This window comes from Schistocerca cancellata, chromosome 12 (genome assembly GCF_023864275.1).
Source record: "Schistocerca cancellata isolate TAMUIC-IGC-003103 chromosome 12, iqSchCanc2.1, whole genome shotgun sequence".
NCBI classification, from domain to species: Eukaryota; Metazoa; Arthropoda; class Insecta; order Orthoptera; family Acrididae; genus Schistocerca; species Schistocerca cancellata.
Window position 1 is genome coordinate 108,386,744 of NC_064637.1, and position 25,305 is coordinate 108,412,048.

A 25,305-nucleotide genomic window follows, 5' to 3' on the forward strand; every position below is an offset into this window, starting at 1 on the left:
ATAAAAATAAAATAACTATTCAATATGTACTCTATGAATTTTGACATCATTATTACCAACGAACATCAAGTGTACCAGAACGTACCTGATAGTATTGGTTACAACAGTAACCCGTCCAATTTATCGCAAAAATTTACTTGCTATGTCACAAGAGAAAATACTGGTTTTGTAAATTCCCTGTTGTTCGTATAGCCAACAAGGCAATTGCCAACAAATGGCGTCTCGTATATTTGTCACATATGAATGAAAAATGTGTATCCAAACTGAATTAATAATAATCTTTGTTAGTTCGTTGAGAATTCTGTCTGTAGAGGCGAACTCTACCATTAAATTTTTTTAGCCCTAACAAACCACAAATTTTAGTCATCTGTTCCAAAATGTATTCTCAACAAACAAAGAAAAGTTATTACTAATTCCTGTTGGGCATATGTTTTTCATTTATATGTGACAAGTGTACGACATGGACCTGTTGTCAGTTACGTTGTGGGCTATGTGGATTACCTCACTTATTATTTGCCATTGATGTAGAATGTAACTGCGCGAACACTACGGTCGCAGGTTCGAATCCTGCCACGGGCATGGATGTGTGTGATGTCCTTAGGTTAGTTAGGTTTAAGTAGATTTAAGTTCTAGGGGACTGATGACCTCAGAAGTTAAGTCCCATAGTGCTCAGAGCCATTTGAACCATTTTGTAGAATGTAAAATAAATTTACGACCAGTAAGTTTGGTAGGTTACTGATGTAATCCGTACAATGAGCTATGTTCTGTTGTATTTGATATTTAATGGTGTTGTGTAATAGCAAAACTGAATTTCTTAGAGTACCTGTTGATTGGTTATTTTACTTTTGTCTAGGAATCCGAGGATGTTGCACGCTAAACCGAAACCGATCATTTAAAAAAATTAAAGTAATCTACACGTGCAATAAAGATCGGGTTTACCAAAATGATTTGTTTCCCTGAAGACTCCAAGGGGTGTGCGGATCGGCATGTGTGTTTGTGTGTGTGTGTGTGTGTGTGTGTGTCTGTGTATGGTTAAATTGAACGTCTATGTGGCATTCCATGTCATGTTCTGTGAACGACAGAAATTGTATTCAAGGCTTAATTTAGCTCGAGTGGTGAATGTGACGCCAACTCGTCGTCTGAGACGTATATGGTAAGATGGCGAGGACTGATCGTGCCCAAGGAGGAACACCCTGCAGCTACTGTCTGACTCGTGTTCTGGATGCACTTGCTGGTAAGTACCATATATCTACAAAACGCGCTCAGCTGTCCGGGACCCTGCATCGTACCGGCTGGAGCACAGCGACGTCTTTACAGAAGTAACGCATTGTAATCGTAAGATAAATACTTCAAATTCAAACTCGTTTGGACTCCAACTTACGCTCGTTCCATGGACAGCAGCGTACAGGACGTCTTCCCCTGCCAATATGATGGGGGTAGTTCTATAGTACGAAGGACAGTACATGACAACAAAACACTCGCCACAACTGGATCATTGAATGGTTCCAATCAAAATTAATCACTAAACACATTAAGACATGTATCCACTGGTAAAGAAGACGATCAGTTCCTGTTTCGTCGAACTCTGTCAGTCATTGACAGATCCACAACTGCACTTCCTCATCCAGATGAAACTGACACCCATGCTTGTCTTTCTTCAGGTGGGGAACGGTGTGAAAGTCACACGGTTGGAGATCCAGGCTGTATGGAGGATATTACAGTGATTGTGAACTAAATCTATCCAGTGTAGCATTTGTCTGGTTGGGAGTGGGGGGGGGGGGGGGCGTGCAGGCGTTATCATGCAATAGGATTATTCCCTCTGACAGCCGAGCACAAATGGCAAAGTCAGCAGTGGACCATCCCAAATCTCCATCGCCAAAGGAATCCAAAGCTGTTCACTCAAGTTCCAGTAAGGTCACGACGACCTCCTCCTCCGGTGCAGGGGCTCTTTGTTCATGGAGTACCTCGAGTGTGTGTCCACAATCAATGCACAGCGCCATGAAGACACTTTGCAGGAACTGTGGCGCGCCGTGAAGTTAAAACTGGTAGGAATGCTTTTGGACAGAATGATTTTGTTGCACGATAACGCCCAACCCAACGTTGCCAGTTGAACGAAGACTACGTGGCAGCAATTTCGTTGGGAAACACTGCAGAATCCTCCATAGAGCCCGGGTCTTTTAACTTGTAATTTTCAAACTGTTGGCGACCCAAAGTGGAAGTGCATGTGAGGGTGTGGCTGTGGATACATCAACTGTTCTACGAATCAGGAACTTATAGCCTCTTGTCCCACTGGGATAGAGGTTTATTACTTTTGAATGGAAGTATTCCATGATCCCATTGTGGTGGGCGTTCGGTTTTCATTTGACTGCCCCTTGTATTAATTATTCACGTCGAAAAACTCAAGCTGCGATTTTCAAATTTGGTCACGGCGTTTATCAATCCCTTCATTTTCACCCCTGAGGCCGCCACGTCTTTCCAAATGATGGATGATTTCGAGAAGAACTTGATTGTAAATTTCTGCAATTTGTCTGTTGACAACACATCCCACCTCAAAGATCACAGTTTAGTCATCCCGAAAATGCGAAAACAAAAGAGAAAGAAGGAACTACATCTACAGCCATATTCCACAAACCACCTGACTTGTGGCGGAGGGTACATTGACTACCTCTATCGGTTCTCCTATTCCAGACTCGCATTATTCGTGGAAAGAAAGATTGTCGGTATGCCTCTGTGTGGGCTCCAATCTCTCTGATTTTATCCTCATGGTGTCTTCGCGAGATATACGTAGGAGGGAGCAATATATTGCTTGACTCCTCGGTGAAGGTATGTTCTCGAAACTTCAACAAAAGCCCATACCGAGCTACTGAGCGTCTCTCCTGCAGAGTCTTCCACTGGAGTTTATCTATCATCTCCGTAGCGCTTTCACGATTACTAAATGATCCTCTAACGAAGGCTGCTGCTCTCCGATGGATCTTATCTCTCTCTTCTATCAACCCTATCTGGTACGGATCCAACACTGCTGAGCAGTATTCAAGCAGCGGGCGAACAAGTGTACTGTAACCTACTTCCTTTGTTTTCGGACTGCATTTCCTTAGGATTCTTCCAATTAATCTCAGTCTGCCGTCTGCTTTACCGACGATTAATTTTATATGGTCATTCCATTTTAGATCACTCCTAATACCTACTCCCAGATAATTTATGGAATTAACTGCTTCCAGTTGCTGACCTGGTATATTGTAGCTAAGTGATAAAGGATCTTTCTTTCTATTTATTCGCAGCACATTACACTTGTCTACATTGTAATTCAATTGCCATTCCCTGCACCATGCGTCAATTCGTTGCAGATCCTCCTGCATTTCAGTACAATTTTCCATTGTTACAACCTCTCTATATACTACAGCATCATCCGCAAAAAGCCTCAGTGAACTTCCGATGTCATCCACAAGGTCATTTATGTATATTGTGAATAGCAACGGTCCTACGACATTCCCCTGCAGCACACATGAAATCACTCTTACTTCGAAATTGAGAATGACACGCTGCGTTCTGTTACCTAGGAACTCATCAATCCAATCACACAATTGGTCTGATAGTCCATATGCTCTTACTTTGTTCATTAAACGACTGTGGGGAACTGTATCAAACGCCTTGCGGAAGTCAATAAACACGGCATCTACCTGGGAACCTGTGTATATGGCTCTGTGAGTCTCGTGGACGAATAGCGCGGGCTGGGTTTCACACGATCGTCTTTTTCGAAACCCATTCTGATTCCTACAGAGTAGATTAATAGTCTCCAGAAAAGTCATTATACTCTAACATAATACGTGTTCTAAAATTCTACAACAGAGCGATGTTAGAAGTATAGGTCTATAATTCTGCACATCTGTTCGACGCCCCTTCTTGAAAACGGGGATGACCTGTGCCCTTTTCCAATCTTTTGGAACTAGGTGCAGTGTCAGAAAAATAAAGGGTTGAGTCAAAATTTCACAGCCTAAAGAAGCAGCCTGTGTGACTGTACCCAGTGCAGAATGAGCTGGAGCTGTTTCGTGGATCAAAAACACACACTACGAGACAGATCCCTGGGAGCTTTAACTCTACAGTTTCACGCAACTTCATCAAGAGATTTTGGTAGTATGTTCCTGTGACCGTTTTCCTCTTATGATTATAAACTTTTAACATCGCACCCCACACCGCGTCAGTCTCAAAAACTGCTCACCATCACATAGCCAGATGTTGGCTGCAGTGGTGAATTCGTATGACTGAACAGCTTGCTTCGCTCCTCTGTCTCGGGGTTGTACTGATCCGCTCAATACTCGTCTGTTGTGAGGCGACTAAAGAGGTCATCTTGATTAAGTGGATATATCGACACTATTTCAATTGCAGCCTTAGTCCGGCGGGCTAACTAAACAGATGTCCGTAGCTGCAGAACACAGTAGGCGGTCACATTCAAAATATTGTGCAACTTCTCCACTTTCTCCACTATCGCCTCGATTGTCATTCGCCAGGCATGGAGCACAAGGACCTCCACTGCTCTTAAGACTCCTGGTCATTCGGAAGAGACGAGGTTTGCCACGTCGTTCTTTGTAAATCAGCCTGCCCACACTGGAAGCCTCTGTGCAACCTAACCATTATGTCACTTACGAGGTGCATTCAAGTTCTAAGGCCGCCAATTGTTTATCTCCCGACTGGAAAGAGATAGAAACATGCGCATTGTTTTAAAATGAGTCCGCGTTCATTGTCAATACGTCCCAGAGATGGCAGCACCGTACGGCAGATGGAATTTTACCGCCAGCGGCGAGAATGAGAACTGTTTTAAATACTTAAAATGGCGACGTTTTCCTTACTTGAACAGCGTGCAATCATTCGTTTTCTGAATTTGCATGGTGTGAAACCAATTGAAATTCATCGACAGTTGAAGGAGACATGTGGTGATGGAATTATGGATGTGTCGAAAGTGCATTCGTGGGTGCGACAGTTTAACGAAGGCAGAACATCGTGTGACAACAAACCGAAACAACCTCGGGCTCGCACAAGCCGGTCTGACGACATGATCGAGAAAGTGGAGAGAATTGTTTTGTGGGATCGCTGAATGACTGTTGAACAGATCGTCTCCAGAGTTGGCATTTCTGTGAGTTCTGTGCACACAATCCTGCATGACGACCTGAAAAGTGTCATCCAGGTGGGTGCCACGAATGCTGACGGACGACCACATGGCTGCCCGTGTGGCATGTTGCCCAGCAATGTTGACGCGCAACGACAGCACATATGGGACTTTCTTTTCGTCGGTTGTGACAATGAAAGAGGCGTGGATGCCATTTTTCAATCCAGAAACAAAGCGCCAGTCAGCTCAATGGAAGCACACAGATTCAGCGCTTCCAAAAAAATTTCGGGTAACCGCTAGTGCTGAAAAAATGATGGTGTCCATGTTCTGGGACAGCGAGGGCGTAATCCTTACCCATTGCGTTCCAAAGGGCACTACGGTAACAGGTGCATCCTACGAAAATGTTTTGAAGAACAAATTCCTTCCTGCACTGCAACAAAAACGTCCGGGAAGGGCTGCGCGTGTGCTGTTTCACCAAGACAACGCACCCGCACATCGAGCTAACGTTACGCAACAGTTTCTTCGTGATAACAACTTTGAAGTGATTCCTCATGCTCCCTACTCACCTGACCAGGCTCCTAGTGACGTTTGGCTTTTTGCAACAATGAAAGACACTCTCCGTGGCTGCACATTCACCAGCCGTGCTGCTATTGCCTCAGCGATTTTCCAGTGGTCAAAACAGACTCCTAGAGAAGCCTTCGCCGCTGCCATGGAATCATGGCGTCAGCGTTGTGAAAGAAGTGTACGTCTGCAGGGCGATTACGTCGAGAAGTAACGCAAGTTTCATCGATTTCGGGTGAGTCGTTAATTAGAAAAAAAATCGGAGTCCTTAGAACTTGAATGCACCTCGTACTAGTGCACCGTCAGCGTACACTCGGGACGGATTATTGCCGGCGTTGTTCTCGTCCAAATACCACGAGACGGAATACCAGAAGGTATAACGTGTTGTACCACTTTGATCTGGCTCTTCTAGCGGCGTACTGAGGTACTGTAGCGTGTGAATTCGATGTGTACCCGGATTACAGGCATGTATCTCCAAACAAACTAAAAATTCTTTCAAGAATCAGATTTTCACTCTGCAGCGGAGTGTGCGCTGATATGAAACTTCCTGGCAGATTAAAACTGTATGCCGGACCGAGACTCGAACTCGGGACATTTGCCTTCCGCAGGCAAGAGCACTACCAAATGAGCTACCCAAGCACGACTCACGCCCCGTCCTCACAGCTTTACTTCTGCCAGTACATCGTCTCCTACCTTCCAAACTTTACAGAAGCTCTCCTGCGAACCGTGCAGAACTAGCACTACTGAAAGAAAGGATATTGTGGAGACATGGTTTAGCCACAGCCTGGGGGATGTTTCCAGAATGAGATTTTCACTCTGTAGCGGAATGTGCGCTGATATGAAACTGCCTGGCAGATTAAGACTGTGTGCCGGACCGAGACTCGAACTGGAGATCTTTGCCTTTCGCAGGCAAGTGCTGTACCAACTGAGCTACCCAATCACGAGTCACGCCCCGTCCTCACGGCTTTACTTCTTCCAGTACCTCGTCCTCGTCTTCTAGAGCACTTGAAACAAAAAATCATTAACGAATTTTATTTTTCCGAAGTGATGATTAAAACTTTACAGGCATCCATCATCCACACAATTCCGAAGATTGCAAGAGCCGACAAGTCGCGACAATTATCGTGCAATCAGCTTAACAGCTCATGCATGTAATATGCTGACAAGAATAATATACACTGGTCAGCCAGAATATTATGACCATCCACATAATAACCGGTATGTCTATCTTTGGCACGGATAACAGGAGCAACGAATCATGCCATGGAAGCGATAAAGCACTGTTACGTCTCTGGAGGGAACTGGCACCGCACCTACACACATGACTCACCCAATTCCCGTAAATCATGGGTAGGGGGCCATGAGCTCTAATGCTGCGTTCAGTCTCATTCCAGATGTGTTCGATCGTGTTCAGATCTGCCGAGCTGGGGGGCCAGCACATCAAATGGAACTCGCCACTGTGTTCTTCGAACCACTCCATCACACTCCAGGCCTTGTGACACGGTGCATTCTCTTGTAGAAAAATGCAACTACCGTCGGGAAAGGCGATAGTCATGAAGCAATATGCGTGGTCTGCAACCAGTGTACGAGTCTTCTTGACCGACATGTGCCTTGCCCGGGCTCCACTGAGCCCATGGATGCCCACATGAATGTTCCCCGGAGCATAATAGAGCAGCGCACATGCCAAGCAGCTGCTCCCAAGAAAGACAATTGATTCGCACCCTCTCATTGGCGTGATGAAGAAGGTATCGGTATTCAACAGACCTTGCAATGCTCTGACACTGCACCAACGTCCTGTGCGGCAACTCACGTTCTCATTTCATCTACATCTACATACATACTCCGCAATCCACCATACGGTGCGTGGTGGAGGATACCTCATAGCACTACTAGCATATTCTCTCCCTGTTCCACTCCCAAACAGAACGAGGGTAAAATGACTGCCTCTGTACGAGCCCTAATCTCTCTTATCTTATCTTTGTGGTCTTTCCGCTAAATATAAGCTGGCGGCAGTAAAATTGTACTGCAGTCAGCCTCAAATGCTGGTTCTCTAAATTTCCTCAGTAGCGACTCACGAAAAGAACGCCTCCTTTCCTCCAGAGATTCTCGCCCGAGTTCCTGAAGCATTTCCGTAACACTCGGGTGATGATCAAACCTACCAGTAACAAATCTAGCAGCCCGCCTCTGAATTTCTTCTATGTTCTCCCTCAATCTGATCTGATAGGGATCCCAAACGCTCGAGCAGTACTCAGGAATAGGTCGTATTAGTGTTTTATAAGCAGTCTCCTTTACAGATGAACCACATCTTCCCAAAATTCTACCAATGAACCGAAGACGAATATTCGCCTTCCGCATTACATGCTTGTCTGACTTCATATCGCTCTGCAATGTCACGTCCAAATATTTAATCGACGTGACTGTGTCATTCGCTACACTACTAATGGAGTATTCAAACATTACGGGATTCTTTTTCCTATTCATCTGCATTAATTTACATATATCTATATTTAGAGTTAGCTGCCATTCTTTACACCAATGACAAATCCTGTCTAAGTCATCTTGCATCCTCCTACAGTCACTCAACGACGACACCTTCCCGTACACCACAGCATCATCAGCAATCAGCCGCACATTGCTATCCACCCTATCCAAAAGATCATTTATGTAGATAGAAAACAACAGTGGACCTACCACACTTCCCTGGGGCACTCCAGACGATACCCTCACCTCCGATGAACACTCACCATCGAGGACAACGTACTGGGTTCTATTACTTAAGAAGTCTTCGAGCCACTCACATATCTGGGAACCAATCCCGTATGCTCGTACCTTAGTTAGGAGTCTGCAGTGGGGCACCGAGTCAAACGCTTTCCGGACGTCAACGAACGTCAGTCGTAGTAGTTACCTGTGTCGTGCTGTCAACATTGGCGCATGCATGGATTGTCGGCTGGGGACACCCAACGTTATGAGTGTTCGGTGCACTGTGTGTTCAGACAAACTTGCACTCTATCCAGCATTAAAGGTTGATGTTAACTGCGCCACAATTCGAGGCCTGTCCAGGTTTATAAGCCTGCCCAACCTACGCCGTCCTACATCTGTAATGAAGGGTGGCCGTCAAACTCAACTACGTCTGGGAATGGTTCCACCTTTGTTTCGCCACGTTGAAGATCCTCACCACAGCACCCAACAAATCGTACGGTTTCCGAAATGCTCGAGCCGAGCCTCAGTGCCATTAGAATATGCCCTCTGTCAAACTCATACAGATCGCGCGCCTTCCCCATTCTACACACTGTCAGCACGCTCAGTGATATTACACTACTTGCCATTAAAATTGTTACACCACGAAGATGATGTGCTACAGACGCGAAATTTAACCGACAGGAAGAAGATGCTGTCATATGCAAATGATTAGCTTTTCAGAGCATTCACACAAGGTTAGCGCCGGTGGCGACACCTACAACGTCCTGACACGAGGAAAGTTTCCAACCGATTTCTCATACACAAACAACAGCTGACCGGTGTTGCCTGGTGAAACGTTGTTGTGATGCCTCGTGTAAGGAGGAGAAATGCGTACCATCACGTTTCCGACTTTGATAAAGGTCGGATTGTAGCCTATCGCGATTCCGGTTTATCGTATCGCGACATTGCTGCTCGCGTTGGTCGAGATCCAATGATTGTTAGCAGAATATGGAATCGGTGGGTTCAGGAGGGTAATACGGAACGCCGTGCTGGATCCCAACGGCCTCGTATCACTTGCACTCGAGATGACAGGCATCTTATCCGCATCGCTTTAACGGGTCGTGCAGCCGCGTCTCGATCCCTGAGTCAACAGATGGGGACGTTTGCAAGACCACAACCATATACACGAACAGTTCGACGACGTTTGCAGCATCATAGACTATCAGCTCGGAGACCGTGGCTGCGGTTACGCTTGACGCTGCATCACTGACCGGAGCTCCTACCAAGGTGTACTCAACGACAAACCTGAATGCACGAATGGCAAAACGTCATTTTTTCGGATAAATCCGGGTTCTGTTTACAGCAACATGATGGTCGCATCCGTGTTTAGCGACATCGCGATGAACGCACATTGGAAGCGTGTATTCGTCATCGCCATACTGGCGTATCACCCGGCATGATGGTATGGGGTGCCATTGGTTAGAGGTCTCGGTCACCTCTTGTTCGCATTGACAGCACTTTGAACAGTGGACGTTACATTTCATGTGTGTTACCACCCGTGGCTCTACCCTTCATTCGGTCCCTACATTTCAGCAGGATAATGCACAACCGCATGTTGCAGGTTCTGTACGGACCTTTCTGGATACGGAAAATGTTCGACTGCTGCCCTGGCCAGCACATTCTCCAGACCTCTCACCAATTGAAAACATCTGGTCAATGGTGGCCGAGCAATTGGCTCGTCACAATACGCCAGTCACTACTCTTGCTGAACTGTGGTATCGTGTTGAAGCTGCATGGGCAGCTTTACCTGTACACGCCATCCATGCTCTGTTTGACTCAATGCCCAGGCGTATCACGGCCGCTATTAAAGCCAGAGTTGGTTGTTCTGGGTACTGATTTCTGAGGATCTATGCATGTTGTTTCGTCGTAATTTGTAAACCATTCTACCATTTTGATTGCGTAAGTAGATTGCACTACATGTGGCCACACTCCTTCCCCCTGCGGCTAACTTGAGTTATTCATTTAACAAGCACATCCCCCAGTTGTTATTTAGTTCAGCCCAACCCAACCCCCACATATCTCTTAGAGTGAAATTTCTTCATGACTGTCACTAATCAAACCCCTGGAAACTGTGGATTCGATCCTAATATGGTCCATGTTCAGTTATTCTCGCATTTCACCTCAATCATGCTCCAGAAACCCCCTAAGAATGTATTCTCGGATAGTAAGTTACACACTTACCAACCATATGCTAATGTGTCAACAATTTCCCACCAATATTCCCACAAAAAGAGGCGCTAAGTGTGTCTCATCTCATTGTAAAGTTCTGCTGGTGTTAACCGATAAGTGAAGGAAACTGTATTAGCAGTTCCTGTGTCATGATGGGATGCACACACCTACATATTTAGATTCGGTGACCATGGTGGTCCAGCAGGCAGGGCATTAGACTGGGGCGCTGTTGGTCCTGGGATCAGTAGCGTGTAAAGATTTTTCCTCGTTCCAGGCACTCCCCGCTCGCCCCACATGCATTCAGCCTACTATCACATAGGTAGTAGGGACATTTCCCATGGGCAAAAGGCCCACCACCCTCCCTCTCCCAGTGAAGTGGTGACGAAAGACTGAGCTCTACCTATAGCAACACCAATAGCCCATTCATGGGCTTGTTTCACTAACTTCACCTTACCTTATAACTTTTCAAATTCACATCATTAAATTCCAGACATTCATTCTCATTATCACAAGTTACATGGATAATCATGTCACATGGTCACCTACTAGAAAAGTGATAGGGAGCACCTGATTGTGCCTTTCTGTCTCTTCCAACCACTACTTCTCCTTGAATGGACGCTCGGAGACCAAGAGTTGTCAACAGTGAAATATTCATAAAATTACCTTCACCATTGTTTGAAAATTTGTCAGTATAATTCTAATAAACCTTCATAATTAAGTGATTTAATTAAGCAAAACTTGATAGCTGCCTCTTCATTCCTTTATTGTAAAACATTATCTTCAAAAAAATCAATATAAGACCTTAAAAACAAAGTTATGGGAGAGTAAGCAAGAGAAATTATCCTGTTGGTATGTTTTGTGACCATGTCAAACTCTTTGATCGTGGGACTCAAATTCTTTATGGGAAACTAAAATATTACAACATTGGTGGCATCTCTCTTTCAGAACAGAAAGCTGAGGGTCTCCTGGCGTTAATTGACCTTGGAATAGGGGAATGTAACATACGGAGTCCCACAGGGATCAGTACTGAGTCCATTCTTATTTTTAACCTGTAAATATGAAATATGGCACGTCGTCCACCAACAGCCCTTTTCATTCTATCCCAGTCATGTTCGATAGGATTCATGTCTGGAGAACATGCTGAGCACTCTAGTCGAGTGATGTTGTTATCCTGAAGAAAGTCATTCACAAGATGTGCATGATAGCCGCGCGAATTCTCGTCCATGAAGACGAATACCTCGCCAATATGCTGCCGATATGATTGCACTATCGGTCGGATGATTGCATTCACGTATCGTACAGCCATTATGGCGCATTCCATAACCACCAGCGGCGTACGTCAGCCCACATAATGCAACCCAAAAACAGCAGAGAACCTCCAACTTGCTGCACTCACTGGACAGTGTGTCTAAAACGTACAGCCTGACAACATTGCCTCCAAACACGTCTCCGACGATTGTCCGTTTGAAGGCACATGCGACACTCATCAGTGAAGAGAACGTGATGCCAATCCTGAGCGGCCCATTCGGCATGTTGTTGGACCCATCTGTACGACACGGCATGGTGTCGTGGTTGCAAGGATGGACCTCGCCATGGACGTTGGGAGTGAAGTTGCGCATCATGCAGCTTATTGTGCACAGTTTGAGTCGTAACACGACGTCCAGTGGCTGCACAAAAAGCATTATTCCACATGGTGGCGTTGCTGTCAGGGTCACTCCGAGCCATAATCCATAGGTAGCGGTCATCCACTGCAGTAGTAGCCCTTGGGCGGCCTGCGCGAGGCATGTCATCGACAATTCCTGTCTCTTTTTATCTCGTCCATGTCTGTACAACATAGCTTTGGTTCACTCCGAGACGCCTGGACACTTCCCTTGCTGAGTCCTTCATGACACAAAGTAACAATGCGGACGCGATCGAACCGCAGTATTGACCGTCTAGGCATGTTTGAACTACAGACAACACGAGCCATGTACCTCCTTCCTTGTGGAATGATTGGAACTATTCTTGGCTATGCAACTAGCTCAGACTTATATAGCCACTTTCAGGAGTCTATCTGTATAATGAAGACACTACCACATCAACACAAAACGGGACCACAACATAAGGAATAAAATGGCTGTGCAAAGGTGCACACTGTCTTTCGAAACATGTGTAGCACCTAGAAGTGGAGGAGAAAACGAACTGAAACATCACCTATTGTATGGCTATATGATGTTATTTCAGTGTTTTCAAAGTCGGGTCAAATTTGCAAATGTGGCAGTATGCACCCACTTACCAGCATGGAGTTGCAGCCCCCTCTCCCCTGGATGCATGCATTGACTGGTTGGGTAGGCTGTCGTAAGGCCATCGTCTCCTGTGGCAAGCTGGCCCACTACTGTTGTAACTGTGTTTTACATGGTCAGTACTGGCAATGGGGTGGGGTTGACATCTGAGGTAGTACCACACGTCTTCTAATGGGGACACAAGAGTACCTCAATATCATGCAGACACTTCATAGACACAAGTCCCATGTGTGGACGAGCGTTGTCCTGTTAAAATACCACCATCTGTAACGTGAGTTAATACCCAATGGCTCCCCGCACGTCGCCAGGAGTAACACCATTACCTCTCTCTAAAACTTTGGAAGAATAGGACCTCTCCCAAGGTCGCCACAAGACTAGGCTCGTCACACATGGTTGTCTCAGGTGTTGCAAAACCGCGATTCATCACTGAACACTCACTCCAAACACAGCCATCTGTCTTGTGTTGTTAACCCCAGGTTGGACATAGGACAGTAATCGACTGCAGGTAGTGTCTGAACTATTTTGCAGGATGACACAGAACATCGTATGGAGTTCATTACTTGTTCTTGGATGTGAAGGGGCTACGATGTGCTTACTGCACAATATGGTGACCCTTCCTTGTGGTGCTCAGACGTGGTGGACCAGAACCTTGACAGCAAGTATGGCTGCCCTCACGTTCTCATGCAGTCTGATCTGAATGTTCCACGATTTGAGCAGCAGGCAAAATTGAGATCCACAATGAGGCCCATTTCAGATGCTATCAAGTGTTGATCGTCTCATACAATTATGCGGCATGTCCAAGTCCTTCAGAGTGATCACACCCCTTGTATATATTGCCAGGCCCAGTAAAGACACTGAAGGGGAACAACACGAATGCACTTCAGTGACCCTTCTACCTGTTTCAGAGATCTGTAGCGCTAATCATTTACATTGCCGCCAATGATGAGTTTGTGTACTGACATTGTCACTCGACTGTTTCTTCATGGTGATTCATTTCTTTTGTCTGTCAGTGAGACACTGGCCAAGAATAAACTTGAGGACATCATAGTAGTTTCAGGGATTTTAACATGCTCATTTACCCATACACCTGAAAAAGGCTGGGCTACCAACGACTTGTCAACAATGTGTCTTCGATTAGGTTGCTGCAAGGCAGTCGACAGCGCATCAGAAGCAGCAGGTTGGCATTATTGGGTCTGTGTGAAGTAGGCCTCGATCAGAGTACAGTAACTGAGCGACGTGGCGCAGTGGTTAGCACACTGGACTCGCATTTGGGAGGACGATGGTTCAATTATGCGTCTGGCCATCCTGCTTTAGATTTTCCGTGGTTTCACTAAATCGCTCCAGGATGGTTCCTTTGAAAGGGCACGGCCGACTTCCTTCCTCGTCATAGTATGAAAGCTTTCACAACCGGATGACATATCTTCTGGTAAACCTTCCGGGATGTAAGGTCGTGGTCCATGAAACTCTTCAGCTCCTAACGTTTCGTCCAGAGCTGCGCTGGACATCTTCAGAGGGGTGTTTCTCCTCCAGCGCAGCTCTGGACGAAACGTTAGGAGCTGAAGAGTTTCATGGACCACGACCTTACATCCCGGAAGGTTTACCAGAAGATATTCCTTCCCCATCCTTCCCTAATCCGATGAGACTGATGACCTCGCTGTTTGGTCTTTTTCCCCAAACAACGCAATCCCAACAAGAGTACAGCATTGGAGCTTCCGCCTTCCATCTCTCCACGAGGCTTGGAGATTTCCACAGACGCATTCCAGTGAAACCAGCGAGGGGTTCCCTGTGCACCAGCTCGGCATCCCAGGGTCCCGGGCGGCTGCGCCTGCCCGCGCGGCGTCTGCGTCAGTGTGAGTAGCGACGAGCGCGCTGACGGCCTGGCTCCTTCCCTTCCGCAGGTGGACCTGCGGCACATGGACGAGCAGGCGGGCTCCAACGTCGTGGAAGTGGGCGTCGACTTGTCCGAGTTCTACATGTCCGTCGAGTGGGACATCCTGGAGGTGCCTGCAGTCAGGTCAGTAACCTGTTACATTACGGCCATTCCGCACACTTTACTCTGCTCTGTTGCACATTCCATCTTTTACCACAACTTAGGGGTGGTACGAGGGTCAGTCAAAAAGCAAGGCCTCCAGTTTTTTCTCCTTAATTGAAAAAATGAAAAATTTCATTTTGGCGTTATTGGGCAAAGCTTCTTGTCCAGAGCACTGCAGTAGTAACCTTCTGCATCAACAAATGCCAGTACCACTGTCACTTCCAAATGGCCGACATCGGTGTTCGTACTAGACAGTCTGGGAACGAAGTTGCTGATGCTGCGGCCAAGGCTGCTGCCCTCCTGCCTCGGACATCTTCCTTTTGTGTCCCATCAACTGATGTTAGTGAGATTCTTTGTCGGCGCATTTCATCATTGTGGCACGAGGCTTGGTCCTCTCTCCATGAACATAAGCTTCGGGCCATCAAACCGATCCTGATGGCTCGGACGACCTCCTCGCGCCCTTCCCGGCGAGAGGAGGTCATTTTGGCCAGGTTGCGGATTGGGTATTGCCGATTTAGCCACCGCTACCTGTTGTTCGGTGACCCCGCCCTGCAGTGCCCCTGTGGTCATCCATTGACGGTGCGCCGTATTCTTTTGTCCCGTCCCCGTTTTATTCACTCACATATTGTCCTGTGTCTTCCATCTACCTTACAGGAACTTTTAGCTGATGACGCTCGAGCAGCTGCTCGTGTCCTTCGTTTTATTACACTGACGGACTTGTCTAAAAAGATCTAACTCTTTTATTTTGTTTCTCTGTGTCTTTGTAAGTACGTTGCCCCCTTGCGTTTTTCTATGCTATTAGTGCACCGACGTTTGTGACCGCGCGCTAATGACCTTAGTAGTTGAGCGCCCTCAAAAAAACAAAAAAAAGAAAAAAAGGAAAAAAAACAGCGATCTGTGGTAGAATTCTTGAACGCAGAAGGTGAAACGCCTGTTGTTGTACTTGAAAGACTGAAACATGTGTAAGTTGCAGCAGTGATATCAGCACTGTTAGGCGATGAGTTTGTAGCTGCAATGAAGCTGATGAACAAACACCATCAGCTGACGAAATGTGGAGTGGCAGACCAGTGACTGCAGTGACTCCGCACGACATTCGGCGAGTCGATGACATCATTTGTGGTGATTGACGGGTGGCTTCAGATAATTTTTGTAGCATTATTCCTCCCAGTAAAGGCAGGACTGTAAACTTCGGACGTTTTCAAAATTCCAAAGCGAAATATCTAAAACTGTGGCCTCTTCCGTGAGGCGCAGTCATACTCGTGAACAGAAATTTTGCCACCTCACAATCGCCCGATAGCTGTCAAAAATCTATGCAGCAAGCTTCGGATGGTTGACAAGTCTATTTCGAAAATTTCAAAAGAAAAGACCCATGTTTGCGGCCTGTGGCAAGGTATGCAATCATGCTCGTGGTCGTGCTTTGCCTGCCTTACGATGACCAATCTTTCTTTTGCTTACGCCTTTGTCCCGCAGTTTTCGCAGGGTCGGCGTGGTTACAATCGAATTTGGCAAGGTTGATTGGAAGGTGAGGCCGGATGCTCTTCCTGCCGCCACACCGTACCCCCCCCCCTCCCCCCCCGCCAGGATGGAATCAGTGTACCCCAACTGTCTGCGTCTAGTGTAAATCATGAAATAGTGCGAATGTGTTTCAGATGTCTGTGAGGCGTGTAACTGAGGTGGGACATGGGGACCAGCCCAGTATTCAGCTAGTGTAATGTGGAAAACCGCCTAAATACCACATCCAGACTGACTGGGTCACGGACCCTCGTCGTTAATCCGGCGGGCGGATTCGATCCGGGGCTGGCGCGCCTGCCCGCGTCCAGGAAGCAGCGCATTAGCGCTCTCGGCTAACCTGGTGGTTGGATTACGATCGACCAATGGTCGCCTAAATTTATTATTTGAGTGTGTGTGTGTGTGTGTGTGTGTGTGTGTGTGTGTGAAATCTTATTGGACTTAACTGCTAAGGTCATCAGTCGCAAAGCTTACACACTACTTAACCTAAATAATCCTAAGGACAAACACACACACCCATGCCCGAGGGAGGACTCGAACCTCCGCCGGGACCAGCCGCACAGCCCATGACTGCATCGCCCTGGACCGCTCGGCTAATCCCGCGCGGCTTATTATTTGAATTTTCCAAGTTTCAAGCCGAAAGACCGGATACTGCTGCTTGTAGTGCAGTATTCAGACATAATCATGAACAACTGTCTGGCTACCTTACGATCGGCCGATAGCTGTCAAAATCTGTATTGCATATTTCACGATTTTCACAAGTCTATCTTCAGAATTTTAAGCCAAAAAGCCAAAAACTGCTCCCTATGTAGCATCCATCACGCTCGTCTCTGTGCAAGCAATCACCGATTGGGGAACAGCGAAGCTCGAATTGGATAACTGAACTGAATCGTAAGCTGAGCGAGAGAGAGAGGAGGGGGAGGGGGGGAGAGGGGGAGAGAGAGAACAACGTTGAATGTTATCTCAGATTTTTCGTCTCAGCTCAGTTTAACCCGGTTTGGCGCAAACCCGAGTTGGCCCTTCGCTACTGCAGCACCTCAACAATGTTTCATTTCACAGTGCATTACTGCCCTACACTTCGAACAGCTCACCACAGATCGCTGCAGCGTTGCTGTCCTTCAAACGAACAGAACGTTGCACAGCGTGGTAGTCCGTTTTACCACTGGACTGCCCCGTTCTGTTTTGCATCCTGAGCGGCATGGTGAGGTACTGGGGCGGGAGTATTTCAGTGTGTAAGAGGGCTGGAGACACCTAGCTACAAGATAAGAAAAATTCAATCTCGCATAGCTATCTTCTCAGTATAATAATTAAAATTTTATGAGTATCCGTCCTCATTCATGCTCCTGCTTTGAATTATTCGCCATTGGCAGCTTTCCGGTTCGCGAAAATGTGGCCAGTTCGGAGAGAAAGCGTAACTTCAGTTATACCTGAAACGAAAAACAGATATTTGTGATAAAGGTGACGGCAGTGTCGTAGGACGCAGCGGGTAATTTGGGGCCCCTACATATACAGGGTGAGTCACCTAACGTTACCGCTGGATATATTTCGTAAACCACATCAAATACTGACGAATCGATTCCACAGACCGAACATGAGGAGAGGGGCTAGTGTAATTGGTTAATACAAACCATAAAAAAATTCACGGAAGTATGTTTTTTAACACAAACCTACTTTTTTAAATGGAACCACGTTAGTTTTGTTAGCACATCTGAACATATAAACAAATACGTAATCAGTGCCGTTTGTTGCATTGTAAAATGTTAATTATTGTAACCTAAAGTTGACGCTTGAGTACCACTCCTCCGCTGTTCGATCGTGTGTATCGGAGAGCACCGAATTACGTAGGGATCCAAAGGGAACGGTGATGGACCTTAGGTACAGAAGAGACTGGAACAGCACGCTACGTCCACATGCTAACACCATTTTATTGGTCTTTCTCACTGACGCACAAGTACATTACCATGAGGGGTGAGGTACACGTACACACGTGGTTTCCGTTTTTAATTACGGAGTGGAATAGAGTGTGTCCCGACATGTCTGGCCAATAGATGTTCCATGTAGTGGCCGTCATTTGCTGCACACAATTGCAATATCTGGCGTAATTAATGTCGTACACGCCGCATTACATCTGGTGTACTGTCGCTGCAGGCTGCCACAATAGGTTGTTTCATATCCTCTGGGGTTGTAGGCACATCACGGTACACATTCTCCTTTAACGTACACCAGAGAAAGAAGTCCAGAGGTGTAAGATCAGGAGAACGGGCTGGCCAATTTATGCGTCCTCCAAGTCTTATGAAACGCCCGTCGAACATCCTGTCATGGGTCAGCCTAGTGTTAATTGAAGGAATGTGCAGGTGCACCATCATGCTGATACCACATACGTCGACGGGTTTCCAGTGGGACACATTCTACTCCACTCCGTAATTGAAAACGGAAACCACGTGCGTACGTGTACCTCACCCCTCATGGTAATGTACATGTGCGTCAGTGAAAAAGACCAACAAAAAGGTGTTAGCATGTGGACGTAATTACTGTAGTATCGGCGTTTGGCGTTTGCTGTCTCCCTGTGAAAATCTCTGAAACTGCGTGCTATGTGTAAAGAATTCGTAGGCTGGCCGCTCCCACATAATGTAGCGGAGTTTGCTTTTAAGCCGAACGCGGGGTCGTTCCTCCTTTCCCTCCAGTGAACGCTGTCTGCTATGAAGGTCAGGAGACAACGACGTCTTACACAAGAACTACTAAATTCGTCTGAAATAGTTACTCGCTCGCAGCCAGACACGGCTTCTGGCAGTCGTAAGACCCGTAAAGTCACGTGCTGTGACGTACGCCACACGGCCTGTCTCTCGTGCCTGCCGCGGTGGCCGAGAGTTTATAGGCGCTTCAGTCCGGAATTGCGCTGCTGCTACGGTCGCTGGTTCGAGTCCTGCCTCGGGCATGGATGTGTGTGATGTCCTTAGGTTAGTTAGGTTTAAGTAGCTCTAAGTTCTAGGGGACTGATGACATCAGATGTTAAGTCCCATAGTACTGAGAGGCATTTGAACCATTTGATTTTCTTCTCGTAACTTCACATGCGTCTAATGTGTGACGATGTGTGTGTGAATTCCTAAGGGACCAAACTGCTGAGGTCATCGGTCCCTATACTTACACACTCCTTAAACAGACACTAACTTATGCTAAGAACAACACACACGCCGATGCCCAAGGGAGGACTCGAACGTCCGGTGGAAGGGGCCACGCAATCCGTGACATGGCGGTTTAGACCGTGGGGCCACTAAGCGCGGCTGATGAGGGAAGGGAAGGCCCATTTGCACAGAGATAAGGTAGGTACATGAAATTAATATGTAATGCAAGCGACATTTATATTCTATCGCCTTGCGTCTGTATGGCAGTGTAGCCAGCCAGGGTGGCCGAGCAGTTGTAGGCGCTACAGTCTGGAACCGCGCGACCGCTACGGTCGCAGGTTCGACTCCTGCCTCGGACATGGATGTGTGTGATGGCCTTAGGTTAGTTAGGTTTAAGTTGCTCTAAGTTCTAGGGGACTGATGACCTCTCAAGTTAAACCCCATAGGGCTCAGAGCCATTTGAACCATTTTGTACGTTGTTGCCCCTGGAAACGTTCCAATCTTCGTTTTATGATGTACACGCAACATTTTGCCCCGTTTACTCTGTGCACTCTTTTTCGGTCATCCCACAACTAAGATTTGTTGCAAATATTAGCAGTAGTTTCAGTGTCACGAAATGGGCACCTGCCAACTACTGGGTCCCGTGCACTGCTGACCGTGACATCGACTGTTCGCTTACAGGAACGAGAAGTTCTACACGTGCTGCGACGAGCCCTACCTCGACATCACGTTCAACATCACGATGCGCCGCAAGACGCTCTTCTACACGGTGAACATCATCATCCCGTGCATGGGCATCTCCTTCCTCACCGTGCTCACCTTCTACCTGCCCTCCGACAGCGGGGAGAAGGTAAGTGTAAACAAAGGCAACAGCAGCAGCAAGCGCAAAGCAATTTCTCCTACCCTTTTTCTCCGTCACGGTAACTCAGGATTCATGAATTTGGCGCACTTCCGGAAATTTTCTTCTACAACCCACTCTTCTAACAACGTCCTGTATCAACAGATGACAGCACTGTTTATGTTTAAAAAATAGCCGACACTGATGTATGTATAAAACAGCGTTCAGCAGTTGAATTTCTTACTTCAGAAGGTGAAATGGTCAGTCGTTTTCTTGAAAGGCTGAAGCAGGTGTTTCGAGACGTTACGGTGGACGTCAGCACCGCAGCAAAATGGGTTCGTCGCCGTAGAGTAGGAAGGGCGAACATAGTTGCGTGTTGCAAAGCGTAGCAAGATGCCCAGACAGCGACTGCTGTGACGTCACTCGACATCCAGTATGGAGATCGAATCATCCACCATTGCACCAGCGGACATCCATCTTAACCTATAAGAGTTGTGTCTGTTCTTTCGGACATGTCCGAGAGAATAGACACCCCTCATATACACTAATGGCCAATAAAATTGCTACACCAAGAAGAAATGCAGATAATAAACGGATATCCATTGGACAAATATTACTAGAACTGACATGTGATTACATTTTCACGCAATTTGGGTGCATAGATCCTGAGAATTCAGTACCCGGAACAACCTCCTCTGGCCGTAATAACCGCCTTGACACGCATGGGCATTGAGTCAAACAAAACTTGGATGGCGTATACAGGTACAGCTACCCATGCAGCTTCAACACGATACCACAGTTCGTCAAGAGTAGTGACAGGCGTTTGTCACGAGACAGTTTATCGGCCACCATTCACCAGACTTTTCAATTGCTGAGAGATCTGGGAAATGTGCTGGCCAGGACAGCAGTCGAACATTTCTGTATCCAGAAAGGCCTGTACAGGACCTGCATTATCCTGATGAAATGTAGGCTTTCCCAGGGATCAAATGAAGGGTAGAGCCACGGGTCGTAACATATCTGAAATGTAACGTCCATTGTTCAAAGTGCCGTCAATGCGAAGAAGAGGTCACCGAGACGTGTAACCAATTGCTCCCTATGCCATCACGCTGGGGCAGCAGTCGAACATTGTCTGTATAGAGAAAGGCCCGTACAGGACCTGCAATATGCGGTCGTGCAATGTCCTGCTGAAATGTAGGGTTTCGCAGGGATCGAACGAAGGGTAGAGCCACGGGTCGTAACACATCTGAAATGTAACGTCCACTATTCAGCGTGCTGTCAGTGCGAACAAGAGGTGACCGAGACGTGTAACCAGAGACACCTCATACCATCACGCCGGGTGATACGCCAGTATGGCGATGACGAATACACGATTCCAATCTGCGTTCACCGCGATGTCGCCAAACACGGATGCGACGATCATAATGCTGTAAACAGAACCTCGATTCATCAGAAAAAGTGACGTTTTGCCATTCGTGCAGCCAGGTTCGTCGTTGAGTACACCATCGCAGGCCCTCCTGTCTGTGATGCAGCGTCAAGGGTAACCGCAGTCATGGTCTCCGAGCTGATAGTCCATGCTGCTGCAAACGTCGTCGAACTGTCCGTGCAGATGGTTGATGTCTTGCAAACGTCCCCACCTGTTGACTCAGGGATCGAGACGTGGCTGCACGATCCGTTACAGCCATGCGGATAAGATGCCTGTCGTCTCGACTGCTAGTGATACGAGGCCGTTGGGATCCAGCACGGTGTTCCGTATTACCATCCTGAAACCGCCGATTCCATATTCTGCTAACAGTCATTGGATCTCGACCAACGCGAGCAGCAATGTCGCGATACGATAAACCGTAATCGTGATAGGCTACAAGCCGACCTTTATCAAAGTTGGAAATGTGATGGTACGCATTCCTCTTCCTTACACGAGGCATCACAACATTTCACCAGGCAACGCCGGTCAACTGCTGTTTGTGTATGAGAATTCGGTTGGAAACTTCCCTCATGTCAGCACGTTGTAGGCGTCGCCACCGGCGCCAACCTTGTGTGAATGCTCTGAAAAGCATCTTCTTCCCGTCGGTTAAATTTCGCGTCTGTAGCACGTCATCTTCGTGCTGTAGCAATTTTAATGGCCAGTAGTTTAGGTTAATATGCTCCATGAAGGTTAACGTGCAATCTTCGCCAGACCTCGTGCGGGATTTCATGTGATGCGATGACCAAAGTAAGGGAAAAGGGCTAAGGGAAGCTACTTCGATAGTGTGAGGCAAATAGGAATTTGCAGTGAAGTGGAAGGTGTTCTTGGGTGGTCCGTGAAGCTCTGTCTAACCACTGTGCCGAGGTGCCATACATGGTTAATTGATATGCCTACCAAGAAGGAGACACGCGTTCGAATTTTTCATTTCTTACCAACGAAATCGCTCATTGCTCGAATTTGGCAGACATTGGAATTTCTTTATACTGGACATACTTCAAAGACGTTGAGACCTTGAAAGACTGTTCGCCAGTGGCAGAAGAAGCAGGATCATTATTTTCACCACACAGATCTTGTTTCAAGGAAAAGAAGTGCGGGCATAGATGGTTGTTAAAGTGATAAATAGAAAATTTAATCTGGAATGTAATAGCTGTCGTCCTGTATATAAAGCTTTTCCTTTTATTGTAAAACAGAAATGAAAATAAGCAAACAGTGCATTGCGTTCCGACTGGCCCTTGTAGCGGTATTAATGAAGCATATCGGCAATTCTGCGTCTCCTATCAGATAGTCTATTCTTGCAAACTACAAGTTGCATCGATATTCAATTAGATCGTTGCAAAATTTCAAAATCGTCCCAATGTGAACAATTTGCTTTAAATGAAGAGAAATTAAAACTGTGCACTTTAAGAAACGAAACAAAGAAGAAACAAATGACTAAAATATAGTTTTCCGTAACTCCTTCACGAAAGAAGACGAAGTAAATATCCCAAATTCGAAACCAAAACAGTTGTTAACATGAGTGAACAAATTAGATATCTTAGGTGTTGCGAAACAACTCAAATCACTTAAGAAAAGCAAGTCTTTCGGTCCAGATGGTATACCTATCAGGTTCCTTTCAGATTATGCAGACACAATAATGCCTTTCTTAGCAATTGTACACAACCGCTCACCTGACGAAAGGTCTGTTCCTAAAGACTGGAAAGTAGCACAGCTCACACCAACATTCAAGAAAGGAAATAGGAGTAACCCTCTGAATTACACACCCATGTCACTGACTCAATTTGCAGTAGGATTTTGCAGCATATACTGTATTCGAACGTTATGAATCACCTTGAAGAAAATGACTTATTGATACATAACCAACACGAATTCAGAAAATATCGTTCTCCTGCAACACAGCTAGCTCTTTATTCCTATGAAGTAATGAGTGCTGTCGACAAGGGATCTCAGATCGATTCCATATTCCTAAATTCCCAGAAGGCTATTAATCAAATTGCGTTCATATGGAGTACCGTCTCAGTTGTGTAACTGGATTCGTGGTTTCCTCTCAGAGAGGTCACAGTTCGTAGTGATAGACGGTAAATCATCGAGTAAAACAGAAGTGATATCTGGCGTTCCGCAAGATAGTCTCATAAACCCTCTGCTGTTCCTGATTTACATAAATGATCTAGGTGATAATCTGAGCAGCCCCCTTAGATTGTTTGCAGATGACGCTGTTATTTACCGTCTAGTAAAATCGTCATACGATCAATTCCAATTACGAAATGATCTAGAGAGAATTTCTGTATGGTGCGATAAGTGGCACTAAACAAAGAAAAGTGCGAGGTCATCCACATGAGTACTAAAAGAAATCCGATAAATTTTGGGTATACGATAAATCGCACAAATCTAAGGGCTGTCAGTTCGACCAAATAACTAGGAATTACAATTAGGAGCAACTTAAATTGGAAAGATCTTATAGATAATATTGTTGTGAAGGCGAAACAAAGACTGCGCTTTGTTGGCAGGACATTTAGAAGATGCGACAAACCCACTAAAGAGAGAGCCTACATTACACTTGTCCGTCCTCTTCTGCAATATTGCTGCGCGGTGTGGGATCCTTACCAGGTAGGATTGATGGAGGACATCAAAAAGGTGCAAAGAGGGGCAGATCGTTTCATGTTATCGCGCAGCAGGGGTAAGAGTGTCACTGTTATGATGCGTGAATTGGGGTGGCAGTCACTGAAACAAAGGCGGTCTTCTTTGCGGCGAGATCTAACGGTATTTACGAAATTTCAATCACCAACTTTCTCTGCCGAATGCGACTATATTTTGTTGACACCCACCTACGTAGGGAGAAATGATCATCACAATAAAATAAGGGAAATCAGAGCTCGAAAGGAAAGATTTAGGTGTTACTTTTTCCCACGCGCCATTCGAGAGTGTAATGATAGAGAGGTAGTATGAAAATGGTTCGATGAACCCTCTGCCAGACACTTCAGTGTGAATTGCAGAGTAACCATGTAGATGTAGATGTAGAAAATATCAATGAGTCGAGACTAAGATCGTCAACTCGTACATACTGGATGTAACAATCTTTAAAGACATGAAATGGATTGATAACATAGGCTCAATCGTAGGTAAAACTTACGTTGGTAGCACTGGGGTAATACAGTCATTCTACAAAGGAGCTTGTTTAAAAACAATTTGTCTGAGCCATGCTAGAGGCAATGATAAAATCCGCTACAGTTGTAAAAATTCTTTACTTCTGAAAAAGAAAGCACAACCCGTTTTCAGGACATATGAATCCACAAACAACGCATAACTGAGGTTAACGTACATACGACGTAATATTGACACCAATTAACTCGTTATTCGGATAATAACAACATTGTACTTGGCACAAAATTATTAGTTAATTAATCCTACTTCTTAATAACAGCACTTACGCATTCCAAAATGTATAAAAGGTTCTTCAGTGAATTATTTTTATAGAGCAGTTGTCGTCTCAGGC

At 46.2% G+C, this 25,305-nt stretch overlaps 1 protein-coding gene across 1 annotated transcript in view; it reads left to right on the forward strand.

The window, feature by feature from the left end:
* Positions 1-25,305, forward strand: part of LOC126109762 (acetylcholine receptor subunit alpha-like) — a 681,242-nt gene that overhangs the window by 572,168 nt on the left and 83,769 nt on the right. Inside the window, exons 5-6 of the mRNA XM_049914813.1 lie at positions 14,751-14,866; positions 20,197-20,365. Of these exons, the coding sequence (XP_049770770.1) occupies positions 14,751-14,866; positions 20,197-20,365 (285 nt within the window). The remainder of the gene's footprint in view (positions 1-14,750; positions 14,867-20,196; positions 20,366-25,305) is intronic.